We start from the raw sequence: 17,980 nt of genomic DNA, 5'->3' as shown, positions 1-17,980 counted from the left end.
TGTGTGTGGATCTATATATTAAACCCATGTGTAAGTATGCTATAATAAAGGTGTCTATAACAGTTATTTAATCTGTAACTTTTGTGCATGTCCTGGGTGTTGCTTTGAACCAGTGTGAAAGACTCTCCACCCCATGAGTGTGGAGCACAAAACCCACCAATGCTCTCCACCCCTGAACTGTGCAGACTGTTTATTCCTGTTGCTGCTCTTCATGCTATGATGTTATATTCTGATGGACTGTTCTGAGCCACAGTGGCTGTGAAAGAGTGTGTGAGTCACCATGCTGAGCCTGTATGAAAGAGGAAGGTTGTTATCTCTGGGAGTTACTTAATGGTTGTGTAAGGATTCTGGGTACCTAGGGGAAATTTGGGGGAAGTCAGGAACAAGCAGAGTAGGCATGGGTTTTGTAAATTTTTTTGCAGCCTGAAATGGTGAACCATCGTAGTGTGCCTAGAAGAAATGATAATTAGCAGCAGAGCATGGCTTCAGTAGAAACAAAGAAAACAGAAAGTTGGTTGCCAAGTTTGTCACTAGAAATAGCTCCCGACAGGGACTCTGCAGTAATGACCCGCCTGTTCTGGTCTACGTGCTATCCCTGTTTTCAGAAAAGAATTCCCCTTGCTAAATGCTTTTGTACATAGTTGTGGTAGATTCTTCCAATAACTTCTAGAGTGGGTCATATCAAAACCACCTTTTGCTTGTAGTGCTAAGTATGGCTTTTCCACACACTCTTCTCTTTTCTGGCTGCCCTGGGTATCTCAAAAAACACTGTGCCATGGAGAATGGAGCAGCTTTTCCTTTTGCCTTCTGTTCTGGAGAAGGAACAAAACCTGATCACAGATGGAAGTCACCTGGTCAGGAAATGCCACAGGACACTGTTTAGCTTCAGTAAGGCTAAACTTAGCAGGGCTTAAGTGTCTACTGTCACGGTCACTTTACATATTGTAGAGCAGAAACATGGACACAGCCTTTACCATATTTGAGGTGGCCTTGTATGACTACCCTTTCCCTTGACTTTGGAGGTCAGCAGTGTTGAATGGCAACTTTTTGAAGGCTCTTAAAATATGAGGCAAAAATAGAAACGGTGGAATATATAAAGACCCGGCGGTTTGCCCCGCCCCTCCTGACTCAGAATTTAACTAGCATGTCATTTTTATAGATGTTTAGAATACTGACTGTCCTCCTGTGGGGTGGCAGCAGGAGAGAAACATTTCTGTGCCAGTAAACTGTAGCAGTGTCAATTATTTGTGAGGTATTAATGTTTGTTTTTGGCACTCACCTGCTCTCAGCAATGAAAACATTGGTTTCCCTCAAAGGTTTATTTTTAAGTAAAGCCCACAAAAAAAAAAAAAAAATCACCTTGACGCCATCATTTTGCATTCTCTATTTCCAGATTTTCTAAAATCTTCTCCATCTGTTATTCCTATTTGAATTTAGGGAGAAAACAAGCAAGGTACTCAAAGTGAGAAGTGGCTTTGGCCAGTGCTTTTTGCAACCCTGTCTTATTTTTGGCAGCCATTCAGATCCTTTGTTGGGGCCCAAGTGGAGGGACCATCTCCATGAACTTGTGGGCTGGAAGCTTTTCCAGAGCCTAAGGAAAGTTGGGCCAGAGGAATGCCAGTCAAGCTGGGGATGCCTAGGGCCTGAGTCTAAGGACCACTGAGAAGTAATGGGCAGGAGTGTTTCCAGTCTGTTACAAGGTGCTCTGCTCTGCTGGCCAGTGGCCCTGCTGTGTGCCAGGGATGGGTTGTCACACAGCACTGGACAGGGACCATCATCTGCTCACATGAGAGCTTGATTTGAAGTTATTTATATGCAGAAAGTTAAGTCTTAAAATTCTGTCTCTGAAAAGCCCTGATGTTGGTTCATTTAGGTATCTATTATATACAAGGCCAGTGTGACACTACTTCAAATTAGGAAAACTGCAGTGACGTGTTAGCAAGGTGGTGCCTCCTCTCTCTCTGAGTGTGCGAGATCTGTAAAATATTTCATTTGGATGGGTATTGGTGTTGCGTAGAAATGGGTCCTGATGAAGAGGACCAGGGAGAATGTCCTTTGCCAAAGACTCTGTAAACTGAGATCCTGAAATAACATAGGGTGTATTCTAAAACATCGAGGTGGAGGAAGGGTGTTTAGGGCTGTAATTTCAAAAATTTTTAAGTATGTACTAAGCACATGACTTGGTCCCCAAATGAAAATGTGCAAAAGTCTCTGGGGTACCTAGCAGAGAAAGAAGGTAGGTTTCGGGAGGTGAACAGAGGGGCCCAGCCCAGAGGCAGGAGGAAAGTGCCAGCGGATCATTTGGAAAATCTCACAGGACAAGAACAGAATTCTTTGCCACCAGAATATAGGGCTCTGCAGGACAGGAGAGGGAGAGGGCCCAGCCGCTGCTCCTCACTCATGTCACAGGCAAGCATGTTGGCCTCCAGCACCCACACCCCATCCCCATCCTGTATCTCTGCTTGCTTTTCTATTCCAGGACCCTCTTTCAAAGGTGGATGGGGGACCTCAATTATCAGTTTGTAACAGCAGCACTTAAAAGATGGATGCCTTCTGGCGCTGGGAAAGAGTTGAACTGAGTAAATCGGATGGCCTTGCCAATGCCATCGTGGATCTGGTGGGAGGCGGGCCACCGGTGGCGCATGCTGCAGTGGCAGTGAAATTCGTGGTTACTAGTGATCAGAAGGTGAGAGTCTACTTTTTAGGAAGGCTGAGAGATAAGAGGGCAGAGGTCACGTATGTGTGAAAACGGATGTAAAGGACATAACGAGACAAGGACTGAAGGTGAAATGGAAACTTGAAGACTTTGCCAGACATGGAAGTTGGTACACACAGAAGCTACTGGTGAGGCAAAGGCACCTCTGTCCTGCGTTGTCACTGTAGGAGGAGCAGGTCATTTATAGAGACTGACAATGGCCGACTCTTTCTTCTAAGCCAGCAGCATCATACGAAAGGCCGTATTCCTAGAGACTGGGACTCTGACTCTATCAAGATGGATGAAGGAACATTCTGACGCTGGGGTACTGTGCTTCAGGAAGCCATGCTGTCCCTCACCGCAGCCTGTGTTGTCCTGCACTGCTCTGGTCCCCTTCATCCAGTGTCTTGCTGGGAGCAAAACAACTCTGCTTCACGCATCCCCATATCATTCCCCCCCACACACACACACACACCAGTATCCCAGTGAGCAGCAGATGCAGTGCAGCCAGGCACAGGAATCAGTGTGTGGATGAACTCAGTTGCCTGCTAATCAGTGGGGAAAGTAGCAGGCAACTGAATAGACAGGATTGCTGTGCTGACTTCATTAGGGATCGTTTTGTTTATGGATGGCGGTGTGTGGATTGAACCCAGCTAGGGCCTCGTGAATACTCAGAAAGTGCTCTACTACCGACCATATCCTCAGCCAGCATGGAAATGTTCAGGTCAGGAAATTCAAGGCCTGTCTTCTCGTCAGAGGTAAGACTTCCTCGGAAAGTGAAGGCCTTAGCCTCTGACTACTGTCCCCACTCATCCTTAATGTGAGAATCAATTGGTTGCATATACTTGATTTCAACCTAAAGTGGCTACAATTAGAAGGACACTTATTTACTCTTATAGAAGATCAGAGCTAAGTAACTGGGTCAGCAGCTAAATGATGGTGTGTGTGGTGTGGCCTCTTCTCTCAGCTATGGCCCTCTACTGTCATAGTCCTTAGGCAGAGGCTGCAGCCCTTCAGCATGTCCTCACTCAACTGAGTCTGATGGCAGGAAGCATGTGTGTGTGTGTGTGTGTGTGTGTGTGTGTGTGTGTGTGTGTGTGTGCATGTGTGCCTGTGCACATACATGTATGTGTTTATGTGGGCTGAGGGTTGGTGAGGTAACATTTTCCTCTCCACCCTCTTTTTTACTTGGGAGGAGACTTTCCCAGTAGCCTCCTGACATTTCTGTCATCTCAGGTCAGATCTGTAGCCCAGTCGATGGTAAGGCCAAATGGAAAGGCTGTGCTGAATTGTACCACCCATAATTCATCGGGCTTCTGTCTAAAGAAAGAAAGAGGGAATGGATGTTGTGTAGGACCTAGAAGTGTCTGCCATGCCACATCTATAGAAAGCAGTAATCAACTGTGTGGTCCAGTCAGTCCCCAGGAGTTATGATCTGGTTATTTATGCCATCTTACCAAGTTTTGTTTTTGGTAGTCTTGTCGTCATGAACCCAAGGAGGAACCTGAAATCTATGGGCCTTGCCCAGAATTATAGGGTTTTGGTGAGTCATGTCCCTTCTCAGGACCAGCTTCTCATTACTTCATCTGGAACAGTTTATGAGTTACAGTTTACAAGATCCATGTTTTCTTCCGTTTAATTCATATGTAGGAGGATAATGGTTCTTAGGATTATATCACACTTCCCTAATAGGAAGTAAAGTACATCTGCTGTGAGAAATATGTCAAGGGGGTTAGCACATGTGTCACGTTAGGCCAAAAATGATAAGGGACTGTTTCTGGGTTGGAGAAAATGTTTATCCCCTTGTATGAATTCAGCAGTGTCTATTTTACTCATTAGAATGACTTTCTTAAGCTTTTGGTAGATGACCCCAGTTCTCAGGGGAAATGCATCCTGGCTGCACCCCAGCACATTCATGAAAGAAGGCAGGAGCATATCTGCTTTCTGAACAGCCAGTGCCGCTTAGCATGCCTCTGGCTGCAAGCAGCTGCCCCTGCTTCACCTACAACATAGACTCCTGTGAGTCTGTCTACTGGCGTTTATAACACGATTCGAAACTAGGTAAAGTCCCCAGATGCCGTGCTTCTAATTAAATATTCCTGGAACTTCACGGTAGGTGTTTCTGTGAAATAAATCAGGGTTTGCTCGATGCTTGGCTTTGTCAAGAATTAGTCTATTTTGAAATGTCTCGTTTGGGGCTGGTATGAGGCTTGCTTGTGGGCAGTGTGAGCAGAGTCATTTCCCTGCAGATGGCCTGATAAAACTTGGGGGTGGCAAAGAATATGCTGCTCCTTTCTGCCCAAAGCAATTAGCCGGTTTTCTGCCTCTGTGATAGCCATAAGTTAAATGTCCTCGGAATATCAAAAACATGCCTTAGGGGTACCTAGGAGGCTGCCCGAGAGGCCTCTTCTTTTGCCTCATCTTTATAATACTTTATAGTACTTATTCTCAGAAGGCTGTCCCCTTAGCAGACGGGCTAGATTGTGTGTTCTGTCTGTAGGAGAGAGCTAGTGTTTGACCCAAGTGAAGCCACTTGTCACATAGGAATTTGTTTGTCTTACCTCTCTCCAGGTTCTTTATTTCAAAATAAACAACAGACCAGAAAGTACACACACAATCCAAAGTGAAGACTAGTGTGCAAACAGGTCTTCCAGTAGACCTGTGCCTGCTTGGACCAGTGCTGGAGCTAGCACATGTGCGTGCACGTGTGTGTGTGTGTGTGTGTGTGTGTGTGTGTGTGTGTGTGTGTGTGTGTGTGTGTTAGGGTGGGCATCGCAGAGGAAGGGAGGGGAGAAAGAAAGGTATTGACGTTACATGTCTTTCTTCAATCCTTCATTCTCCCTCGTCCTGGTTGGGTTTTTTGGTATTTTGTTCTGTTTTGTCAACTTGACACAAGCTAGTGTTATCTGGGAAGAGGAACATTAACTGAGAAAATGCCTATCAGAGTGGCCTGTGGGCAAGTCTGTAGAGCATTGTCTTAATTCATGATTGATGTGGAAGGGCCTAGCCCTTTGGGGTTAGTGCCACTCCAGGGTCCTGGATGCTGTAAGAAAGAAGGCTGAGCAAGTCATGGGGGAGCAAGCCAGTAAGCAGCATCCTCCATGGCCTCTGCTTCAGTTCCTGTCTCCAGGTGCCTGCTTTGAGTTCCTGCTTTAGATTCCTTCAGTGATGGAGTGTGACCTGGAAGTAAAGCCTTTCCTTCCCAATTTGTCTTTGTCACAGTGTCACAGCAGTAGAAACTATTATTACTGTTGCTGTGACAGGCTTGAGAATGTTGTTCTTGGCAGGATTGTAAATGAGTTTGGAACTTGGGCTGGAAAAGCCATTGAGGGAAAGAGCTAGTAAGCTGCTGTCGGAACCTGAAAAAGAATGCTGAGAGCTTTGCGGATGGTGATGGCCTTGCTTATGAAGTTTTTAAGGAAGATTTATGAATCCTCCCAAGACTCCCCCGGAACCAGTCATGTGATGTGTTTTGCATTGAGAATCTGTGGTGTCTGGTCAGCTGGTGCTGTGAATCAGCTGTGGTTACCAAGAGGCCTGCACCACTGAAGTGGAGCCTTTACTGAGGCGGTTGGTGCTGGTCAGCGGGGGCTGAGAAGAGACCAGCATCGTTCAGGTGAAGTCTTCTGAGAGTGTTTCCTCAGGGTCAGCACGGAAACTGTGGTCCGGAGAGGAGGAGAGAGTGAGACACTGGAACTGCCCGGGCCCTTTGGAGCTCAGAGGATCATGAGACTGAGAATTTTTGAAATTATACTATGTTTTATATTGCGAAAGGAAGATGAGATATTGGAGATAAACAAGAAGAGTTATGACTGAATAATATTGCATTGGTGTGTCATGTTGACAAGGGATCAGTTGTCCAGTTTTTTTTTTATCAACTTCACATAAACTAGAGTTATCTGGGAAGAGGAACCTTAATTGATAAATGCCTCCATCAGATTGCTTATAGACAAGTCTGTAGGGCATTCTCTTGATTCCTGATAGATGTGAAAGAAGCCAGCCATCTGGGAATGCTGCCATCCCTGATCAGGTGGGCCTGGATGGTCTAAGAAAGCAGGCTGAGCAAGCCATGGGGGAGCAAGCCAGTAAACATGATCCTTCCATGGTCTCTGCTTCAGTTCCTGCCTCCAGGTTACTGCCCTCGCTTCCTTCCGTGGTGGACTCATGAGCCTGAAGCCCACCCATTGGCTAGAGTGGCTGGCCAGGGAACTCACGAGTGCTGGAGCTTCAAACTCAGGTGCTCATGCACGCACATGGCAGGCCCTGGAACTGTGCTTTTAGAAGAGTCAAAATCCTTAAGATCAAACTAGTCTTGCTATTGTTCGGTCATACGTGGGTTTGACTGAAATGCCATTGATCACCTGATTTACCACATTGGGACTCCCTGAATCAGTATGTCAGTGCTGGACAAGATGGCCATGGAGTTCCAGAAATGGTCTGTACTTTATTGGATAAACAGTTCTGATCACCGTTCCTCACTTTGGCATTTGTGCATGTGTGTGTGTGTGTGTGTGTGTGTGTGTGTGTGTGTTTTGATATAAAGGCATATCATTTATAATGAAAGAACTTTGGAAGATGAATGAAAAGCAAATGAAGGCAACCGGTCATAGGTAAAGCTAAAATGTCATTTATTTTATTTGAATCCCAAGAATTGTAAATACAATCTGAAAATACAGATTAATTAGGAAGACTACAAAATATCATAATGTTTCAGTGGATCTAAAAGTAAGCAAGCAATGCTTAGTATATGTGGGTATATGGAACCTAAATCTGTCATATATTTTCTGATTTTTTGTTTTGTATATATGTTTTTAATAAAATGACATTGCTCAAATAAGTCTTTGAAAATTAAACAAAAGAAAATTAAACGAGTTGATGCATGTGTGGTGACTCAGCCAGATCGGTGAGGAACTGGGCCTTTTAACCCACTGGGAAATGGTGAGAACCATTTGCCTGTTTCGATGGATCTCCTGCCTTGCTTAAGTTCTCGGAGCATGTTCTATGCCAGAACGCTAAAGCTGAAACAGCTCACATCCTGCGCCTTTCCTTCTCTTTTCTTTTTAAAAAACTAGTTTTCCTTCCCAACCAAATTGAATGTGATGATGATGAAGCCTTTTCCAGACTCAACCTGTCATGAGCTGAGGGTACCAACGCCTCAGGAAACAGCTCTGTCACTTAGGCAGGTCCTGGTACTCACAGGCTAGTGACCATGTTCCAACTCTTCTTCCTTCTCAGATAACAATCGAAAGAGACAGTAATGAAGACGTGAGTGACCCTAAACACGGCAAGGAGGACCCAGACAACATGCCCCACGTGGGTGGCAATACCTGGGCTGGTGGAACAGGTTGGTAGCTGTGGATTCTCCTGAGTTTTCCCAAATTTTCCTGAGTCTGTCAATCAGGTCAGCATTCTAAGCCTGAGACAGCCCAGGTGCTGGCTGTCCTGCTCAGCCTCTCTGTGTTCTCTCCCTCTGTCCTGCATGACATGAAGACATGCAGAAAGCCTGGTGTTGGAACCCCACAGACTCTGCCACACTTTGACCTAAAGCTGTGCCTCCCCCCCCCCCCCGCCCCGCCTCATAGCTGCTTTGTCAGTAGAGGAGGAGGGAGGAACATCATCTGCCTCACGAGGTCATGTGAAAGACTAAATTAGTTATGAACTTAGAGGGTGGAGCAGAATGGTTGGGCTAAGGAACATAGGCATTGAAGCGTTGATCCTTGCTTTCAATTCCTTGCCTTTGGAATTGTACCAGAAATCTACAGCGAGTTCTTGAACTTGGGGAAGAAGTAGCTCTGTCCACATCTGAGAAGAGAGTGTGTGGAGGTACATGTTTTGGAGATGAGGTCGGTGTGTTTTGCATTGATGGCTGGGTGCCATTCCTTCCTCTTGGCTGGTCTCCTAGACCATTGTTCCCAAGCGCCGTCTTCCTCTCCTCCCAGCAGCTGGAGCAGCCACATCTGCTGGAGCACAGGAACAGGGCCAGACTGTGCACTGTCTGGCTTATCTCAGCCAGGAGTGCTGGCACAGCTCAGTCCTTCACCTTCCCTTAGGATGCTCTGCGCCTCTTGGCCTTGAGGACCTTGGCAGGAAATGGGTTTCTGTGCTGAGACAATATGCTATCAAGTCAGCCGGGACTTCTTGCCTACTCTGTTTATTCACTGAGCATCAGCTTTAAAGACAGGCTATTTTTAGGAATGTCCTTTGATCTGGAAGTTAGTGTCAGGCCAACAATCTTTAATCCATATGGAATATGTTGTGGACAAGCTGGCCAGATGCCGGCTGCCCAGCAGTGCCTACACAGAGTCAAAGTTTCATTTGTTCTTAAATGTGCATCTACTAACTCCAGTGCCCAGGCCTCTTCAGATCAGAGGTCCTGTCTGCTTCCCTGCCCTTGTATCTTTCAGCTGATCGAGGCTCCTGGACTTCAGCTTGTCATTGTCTGTCACTTGTGCCCTTCAGAATTCTCTAAACTTAGCTCTGGCCACCACCAAGCCGTTTGGCTCTTCTCCATCATCAATGTTTTCTTCCCTGTGTCTTATGGACTGGTTAGGGAGAGTCCTAGTTCAGCTGTAAGCATTTTTCATTTAAATAATATGAATTGAAAATTCCGTGGAATAGAGAAAAAAAACTCTTTCCTTATACCCTCTCCACCTCAGCTGACTCTCCTGAGGGGCCACGTGACCCATTCTGACCACTACTCACACTACCTCTGAGAGTTGTGGCTCCTTCTTTCCTCCTGCCCTCAAAATGACTAGGAAGCATTATGCTCAGGTCACGTTCCACCCATCCTCAAGGAGTACCTCAGGCAGGGAGCAGGTCAGGCCAGACACAGCTCTCCACCCTCAGCGCCTCATCACTGCCCACATACTTCTTCATACACACTGGCTGGAAGTGGAAACCAGGAATCATCCATATTGTAGGAGGAATTTTCCACCACCCACTTCTAAATGAAATAAGATGTGCTCAGTCAAAAGACTGAAATACTGTGAGTGATAGATACTACTGCTCTCATGGTATTTCCCCCAAGGAAATGAGCTACCTGGACTTGGCAAGGACTTCATGCCAAGTTCTCATTTTTAGTTTACTAGACAAATCAAAGCTCCAATGGGGGAGAGTCACATCATTTACCCAGTGTGAAAGCTGTCCAGTTTTCCACCATATGAATCTGGAAATGACCTCCCTCTCGTCATTGGGATCCAGTTGTTACCATGAGGCAGTCACTTACATAGCTCTTACTGCAGGCCAGGTAGATTCCCAAGCCGGTTAGCTTTGTGAGAACCCCGTAAGGCAGGTGATGCCATCCCATGCTGTAGATGAGGACTGAGACACAGAGAAGTAAGTGGTTTCTCTGAAGACCCCACTGTTGAGTAGGAACCAGATTTAAACTCAGGCAGTCTGCCTTAACTATGCAACTGGTTTACAACACTGAGCTAGACTGTGCAGTATGGCATTGCCTCTCCAATACTGGATTCTCACTAGGTTTCCAAATTACAGATGAGTAAACAACAGGACCCAGTTGCTAGTTTTCTAAGAGCAAAGATAATAAGTCGTTCATACAGAGGCCAAATGTAGCCAGTAGATGTACGTATTTTCTTTGGTCAATACAATGATTTAAAATAAGTTTGAACATACTAGATCAAGCATTCCTTTCTAATTGGCCAATGTCTCCTCCTTATAATGCTACCTACCTGGCCTTACAGGCATCTAACTTTCATTTCTGTATAAATAGCTCATGCAGTATTATATGACGTACACTTACAGGCATGTAAACTTGAGCTTATAATGAAAAACTGTTCTCAAGCTAATGATGTTTATCTGTTGTGTGTTATTCAAACTGAATGCCAAAATCTACATAATAATTGACTTCAAATCTTGGCTTAACAAGTGATATGAGGTCACAAAGAAGTCAATCTCTCTGAATCATTTTTATTATTTTCAAAACAAATTTTATCTACAATTTAACTGCCTTGGTACTTTAGGGAAAGTGGGTAACTAGAAGAAGAATTGCCCCTTTAATTACAAGTGTGTAGTGTCCGTAGGCACTGGTGAGCTACTCATCCAGGGCAGAAGCACGAAGCTACCCCAGCCATCAGGTAGTTGATAAGCAGCAGTATAAAAGGGATACAAACAGTGCACAAAAGCATTGATCCCTGCGAAGGAGAGGCATCAGATAAAGTGTTCAAATTGAATTTGGACTGAACAGGCAGATTGGGGTGGATGGAATAAAAGGAAAAGTTACCCTAAACAGGAGTATCTTTGTGTTCAGGTAAAGGTGGTTGGAGGTTTTAATTGCTGGTTAGTTCAGGTACTATTCCTCACAGGACTGTCTTAAAGCCATGATCTGATTTTCATTTTGTGGCCAGGCTCTAGACATAACAACTATGTCCCCATGTTTTCTTTCCAGGGGGAAGAGACACTGCAGGTCTTGGTGGCAAAGGGGGTCCTTATCGTTTGGACGCAGGCCACCCAGTGTATCAGGTTTCTGAGGTCGAAAAAGATGCAGTCCCTGAGGATGTCAAGAGGGCTGCAAGAGAGATGGCCCAGAAGGCGTTTCAGCAGAGGTGAGTGTGCCTTACACACACACACACACACACACACACACACACGGCACAGGAGCTTTGTCCTGGGATGATACCGAGAAAGGCAATATCTCAGGGGCTAACATGAGACAGGGCCTATGCTCATTCGGGATTTGGAGATAAGGAAAGAGCTTGAACATTCCAGAAAGGAAAAACTGAAAGCAATCACCAGAGCAGAATGTGTGTCAGAATGGTGGTGTCAGTGGTGGAGAGTACCCACTTGCCTGCCTGGAACAACTGGAGAGAGGTGGGCAGTGAGGTTGGGTAGGAAGGCCTTGTTAGCAGGTTGAGCCTGGAAATCCAAGCTAGGTGAACATTCAGGTTTCAGACGCGCCTTGACTGCTTTGGGCTACTCTGATTGGCCCCCACTAGAAAGGAAGAAGCCTCAGGATATTTCACTGAAGTCCACATGTGCTCTTCAGCAAACGCCTTTCGAACTGAGGGACACGCTGGGGTGTGGAGAGCAGATTTCCACTTGTGTGCTCAGTGGAGGGAGCCGGGGCAGCGAGACAAGCGCGTGCTCAGGCGTCTGTGAGTTCTGAAGTTCCACCCACGTAGAACATCTGGTACGTCATTACATGCCTCGCTCTCACAGCCTACAAGGAGACAGCAGAGAACAATAGACTAACATGCAGGTCCAGCCTGCCACACCCTCAGAAAAGCCTGCGAGCCTCGGGACCCACGTGGGTACAGCAAGTACATAGTGCGTGTCCGCTGTACGTCAGTGTGGCCCTCAGCTTGGTCACTGGCTTCCCTAGAACCTTCGGCAGGGAAGTTGTGTCCTCATGCTGCCCTTTCTGGAGATGGGCAGCTTCCCACTCCCTACTCAGAGAAGTTGTTACCAGATGGTGGGTAATTTCTTAGGGATCAAAGTAGTAGCAATTTCTTTAAAAATGTGGGAGGAAAGTTATGTCATAATGAAAAGTCTTCCTAGAACTAAAATATTGCTTGGCATTTCTTATGACTAATAAAGTTTCCTTTGAGAAAAAAAAAACTAATAATTAGGCATGCGTCATTCTCCTCTTCAATTAATGGATGACTGTTATTACCGTACCCCAGCCCTCACTAATAATTACACTTGACTGTTCACAGGAGGCAGAGAGACTTCACAGGGCACTCAGCCATGAGTAAGCCCCTCTTCGCTGGCTGCCACTAGAATAAGGGGACACTATTAAGAACCTACAAGGGGAAAAGGTCAGGGGTCACCTGTGGTCCTAAGGCAACTGAATGTGGTAACTGTAAGAGAGGGGGAGGGGCTAGAGAGAGGGTCAAGAGGGAAGCCAGCCCTGACTCTTGCATAGCGCAGAGAAGCCGCTCAGCCGAGGAGGGCACCATGAGGTGGAGGAGGCAGGCAGGCAGGCTGTGAAAGGAGGAAATAAAACACGCAGAGATCCTGGGAAAGACAGCACAGCCAAACAAGAGAAAAATACCCCTTTAGAAGTGGGGTTCGCAACCCATTTGATGAGTATCTACTGCCAAAAATTTGTCTTTAACTTTTCATTGTGGACCTTTTGAAGTCCAAAATGGAAGTAAAGAAGAACACATGAATCCTGTGGACCTGTGCCTCTGATAGCATTCGTATTCTCCGCTCTGGATCGTTTTGAAGCTAGTCCAAGATAGTATCTCAGCTTGTCGTAAATACTGCAGACTGTGTCTCTGCACATAAGCACTAAAATAAGACAGAATTCCCACAGACCCACATTTAAGTCTTATACACACAGGCATTTTTATAGTAATAATTCTTTACTGTCATCTACTTTCTTTTGATGACAGAGTGAGACACACCGTGAGGTCAGGTCCTGACACCGCTACACACCTTGTCCCTGGTCCCCAGCAATGACCATCCTATCACTTAGTGAGTAGTGCTTCTTTCCATTGGCTGGAAGTACCATGAGGACAGAACCTGGAGTGTGGCAAACACTTGCACAGAGAAGTGACAGACATGTGCATTCCAGGGCCAGTATCAGCTGCTAGTACTTGTCCTTGGTATCTCTGGTGGCCTGGTTCCAAGTCCCCACTAAATACTCGATTCTCTCCTATAAAATGATGTACATGTGTGCTGTAAGTCATTTCTAAAAGTATTTATGGCACATCGGGCCTTGTATCTACTTAATGAACAAATGTTTAGTTAATGAGGAAAGGTTTGTGTATGTTTAGTAGAGAAGCAATTTTTTTCTGAATATTTTTGATCCAAGTGTGGTTGAATCTACAGATGATGAAAACTGCTGATCTGGAGGGTTGCCTGTGTGGCATCCCCTGTCAGTCCCTGGTTGGGACTAAGCAGTCCTCACCACTAGTTACAAGTCTACTGTGGTGCAAAGGACCTAATGTGACTGATGGGTTCTTCACAGCACTCAGTTAGCATTGATTTAAACCAGACATTGGCCCTGCACATGAAGAATTGATCAGTTGAAGCCGACTACAGAGGAACAGCAGCATAAGACTTGTAGATCACATGCAGAAATGTCACCAACAAGTGAGTGCCAACAGGGAAGTGCTTCTGCACACTGGAAGAGCTGTCTGGTAGGCTGGGCACCCACCCACCGCTGTTTGCATAACTAATCAGCTTCACAGAGTAGATCTCGGCTTGTGTCTGCCTTCCTTATACTTGATTCCAAATTATAGAGTTTAAGTCTAACCTATAGAAAAGGTACAATAAGGACTGAAATTCCCAGACTCTTACATAATGATAAATATACCCTTTAAACATGTCCAGCACCAACAGCATGCTGCCTGCCCACATTGCTTCTCCATGGGAAACAGCTGCACCCTACAGTTTTGCTCAGAAGGGAAGGAAGGAGACATGGGCAGGTAGTGGGAGGGGCCTGAGAATATCAGCAATGGGAGGCTTGTCTAACCTAGAGGGTCGAGTTTCCTGCTTGATCCCTCCATCCCCTGCTTCAGTCTTCAAGGTTCAGAACTTAGTTCCCACTGTGAACATCTTCTGAGTGTTCTTTGGGAAGGCTGACATAATCTGAAATATGATTTCCAGGTTTCCTCATAATTAAAATAGCCTGCGATGTTTGGGGGTGCAAGATGATCACCCCAGAGATAGCTGTATAGTTAAAGCTAACTCTGGTCTCTCCAAAGGCCCCTCTGCTCCAGGTGACCTACCAGCTGCCTCAGTCCTTTCTCTGTGTATGTTCCCTCTGTTTCCTTTCCCACCTATGCACCTCCAAGGGCACGCTCTGTCCACACGGTTCCCAATCAGCACTAACCTGAGTTCTTTGAGAAAGCACATATTGACTTAGGCATGAAGTAGGTACATGGCATGCCCTACAGTATTGTGTCCAGCTTCTGTTTCCTGTACACTGGGGGTATGACTTAACCTGATGAAGCTTACAGAGAATTCGGAGATTGTCAGATCTAAACAGAGGAGATATTGTTAGGAGGTGAAGTCTCATACACACGTTCCTTTTTGTTCTCTGGAACAGAGAATTAATAGGATTTAGAAGGACATCTTGGCATGTCACGTTGGGAGGGGTGGCATTTGGATATTATAGCAGCCTTATCTATGTTTACCTTTTGATAGCCAGTGCTTTCAAAGTATCACATAACAGCATGTATTGGGTGTCACTCTGTGCTAGGCACTGTGCTGAGTAAGAAAGATGTGGTCTTATTACATACATACACGGAGTTTGGAGCTTCCGCCGCCATCCCGATTGTATTTTTCCCAGTGTTTTGCCTGAGAATGAAGATTAGAAACTATTCATTCTCCCTCATTTGAGATTCTTCTCCCAACCTCAGGTGATACATATACTGTATATATCATTTCAGCTATGCATATAGGGTCTGTGTCTACACATAAGCACAAAAACGTTCAGAGGATTGTGTCATGCTTAGGCTTTTGAGAGATGTGCTCTTATTCCTTTACTCTGATATCATAGAGATGCATGAAAATGTGTGTTAAATTAGTGCACTGTGGCTATCCCACTGGAAAACCCAAGAGCATTCATGTAGGGAAAGACCCTCCTATTTAGGATTAGTTTCAAATGGCTGTGCTTTTTTTGACTTTAAATTAACTGTGAGGCCAGAAGAAGGTATCAGATCCCCTGGAACTGCAGTTCCAGGCAGGTGTGAGCCACCTGATGGGACTGTTTGCACGAGAGAAGTCACCACATGTGCAGTACAGTCAGGGCTTTTTCCTTTGTCCTGGGCCACACTGTGTTCATCAATTACCAGTGCGCCTCTGGGCACTACCCTCCTTTGAATCTAGGGGCATCACTGGTGATATCATCTCTTGCTTTTTCTCCTCCAAGTCGGTATGAGTCACCAAGGAGTTGGTACAGTTCTGTCAGTATGTAAGCAAGTGTAAAAGGCTCACACAAACATGGCATAAGCAGGTGTCTTCTCTCAACCCTCTGGTTTCAGACTAAAGGAGATCCAGATGAGTGAGTATGATGCTGCAACCTATGAACGGTTTTCGGGTGCTGTTCAGCGGCAGGTGCATGCCCTCCGAGTCATCCTGGATAACTTACAGGTAATCGCTCCTTTGCGGGCAAAATCTGGATGTACAGCAGAACTGCTGGAGAAAGTTATTTGATCCCTAATCAACCAATCAGTAAAAGTCATTTCCAGATTGACACACAAGCTATGTACTCACCCCGTGATTTTCCTAGTGAAGTTCTCCAAGGGAAAATAGCTGACCTCACCTTTCTTCCTGTCCAGGAAGCAGTAATTTTACCAGTAACCCTCCCAGACAGTGACTTCCTGCCTCCCCTCGGGGAAGATCTATGCACATCTCACCTCTCCTGGAAGTTCACAAATAGAACTCTCTCCCTACAAATCATTTTACTGCAGCTGAAGCAGCAGAGGGACAGATTAGATCAACCAGGGTAGGCTTTCTCTCTAGCCCCTTGTCACCTCCTCTTCCTGCCCTCCCCTGACCCTGTATTGCCCCAGCTTTTGCTGTGTCACAGTGCTCTCAGTGCCTCAGGACCAGTGGACACGGGTTCAGCTTAAATATTGGTTCAGACACTTCAGTATTTCCCAAGTAGAAACATGTTTCTGTTCAGCACATTCCCTAAATGACACATGATATCAGGTTATTTTGTCCGGGGGCAGGCGGGCGCCACAGTGTCAAACCAGACCCTGCTCTGCGACCTTACATTTCCTTACCGTGGAGTCTTTGGTTGCCTTCAGTTTACTCTTTGGTATTTATTTGTTACTGTTCTTTTGAAGGAATGTTTATCATGTTTTGCTAGAGATTAGTGTGTGTGATGCAGCTTTAATCCTATCTTAACTCTAAACTCTGAGACTTCATTTTTGATTTGTGTGTGTGTGTGTGTGTGTGTGTGTGTGTGTGTGTGTGTGTGTGTGTGTGTGTGTGTGTAGAATGTCATGTGTATGCAGTGCCCACAGAGACCAGAAGAGGGCATTGGATCCCTCCGGGCTGGAATTGTAGGCAGTCGTGTGCCACCTGACGTAGAAACTGAACTCAGTCTTCTGCAGACACTTGAAGTGCTCCTAGCTGCTGAGCCATCTCTCCAACCAAAGTCTTCATTTTTAAAAAGATCTAAACTGTGCCAAAGCACAGGAGAACATTCATTTTCCAAGGAAAGAGCTCTGCAAAAGATTAACCCGATACCTAATTTCAAATCTATAGGACATAGCAGTTCAGCTGAGACGGTGTTCACAGACCCGTGGAATATAAAGACTCCACAGTTAGTGCAGTTTCCTGGGTCGTGTGGTCAATGGGGTCTGAGCCCAAAGTCAGGCTCCTGTTAGCTGCCAGGTCCCTGTTCCTTCTTCTGACTCCTTTATTCCATCTCATGTGTAATTCTTATATGTGATCATAAGACATTTTGTACCATTAGCCGGATGTCAACACATTTGCTCATGTTCCCTATTGAATCTTTATGTAAGCCGTAGGGGAACTGTTTTCAGACGGGTCTTCTGATACTCAGGTCACGGTATGAGGCTGCTTAAAAACAGCTACTGGCCAAGAATGGATGAGGCCTCGTGTAGACTATAAAACTGTGGATTGTGGCCAGAGCAAGAAGATTTTGATGTGGCCCCTTCCTGCCACCTTCGGCCAGTCCTGTGTGACTGAGTAACCGGAACCCTCCAGCTGTTTTGGCATTGCTGTGCAATGCCAGTAACTGTGTGTGCTCCCTCGTCGAGGGTACCAAGTGTAGCCGGAAACTAGCAAGATGGCTCTCGAGAACACAGCTCCAGGCCCACACAGGTTTGATTCCATTCCACATAGACTATTGCTTTTCTTTTTTTTTTTTTTTTTTTTTTGGTTTTTCGAGGCAGGGTTTCTCTGTAGCTTTGCGCCTTTCCTGGGACTCACTTGGTAGCCCAGGCTGGCCTCGAACTTGCAGAGATCTGCCTGCCTCTGCCTCCCGAGTGCTGGGATTAAAGGTGTGCGCCACCACCGCCCGGCTACTATTGCTTTTCTAATAGCCAATAGAAATGAAATGACTGGGAACATATTAAAATTGAATACAAAAAAACAGAACCCCCCAGGAGGTGGAAACAGGGTCTGTGAGGCTCGGGCTAACCTCAAACTTACCATCTTCCTACCTCTGCCTCCTGAGTCTTCTCAGAGATTATGGGCAACCTCATGACTGTGTATGTGTTCGTGGGTTTATGCATGTGAGTGCAGGACCTGTAGAGGCCAGAAGTGGAACTCAGATCCCCTGGAGCTGGAGTTACAGGTGGTTATGAGCCATCTGACATGGGTGCTGGGAACTGAACTTGA

General features: G+C 45.9%; 1 protein-coding gene across 3 annotated transcripts in view; it reads left to right on the top strand.

The window, feature by feature from the left end:
- Window positions 1-17,980, top strand: part of Vwa8 (von Willebrand factor A domain containing 8) — a 411,314-nt gene that overhangs the window by 375,104 nt on the left and 18,230 nt on the right. For all 3 annotated transcript variants that reach the window (XM_052732663.1, XM_052732664.1, XM_052732662.1), the window contains 3 exons: window positions 7,931-8,039; window positions 11,100-11,256; window positions 15,646-15,754. In XM_052732663.1, coding sequence (XP_052588623.1) covers window positions 7,931-8,039; window positions 11,100-11,256; window positions 15,646-15,754 — 375 coding nt within the window. The remainder of the gene's footprint in view (window positions 1-7,930; window positions 8,040-11,099; window positions 11,257-15,645; window positions 15,755-17,980) is intronic.

Source organism: Peromyscus californicus, unplaced genomic scaffold (assembly GCF_007827085.1).
Source record: "Peromyscus californicus insignis strain IS unplaced genomic scaffold, ASM782708v3 Scaffold_12__1_contigs__length_115047231, whole genome shotgun sequence".
NCBI classification, from domain to species: Eukaryota; Metazoa; Chordata; class Mammalia; order Rodentia; family Cricetidae; genus Peromyscus; species Peromyscus californicus.
This window is presented reverse-complemented; position numbering and strand designations above follow the sequence as displayed.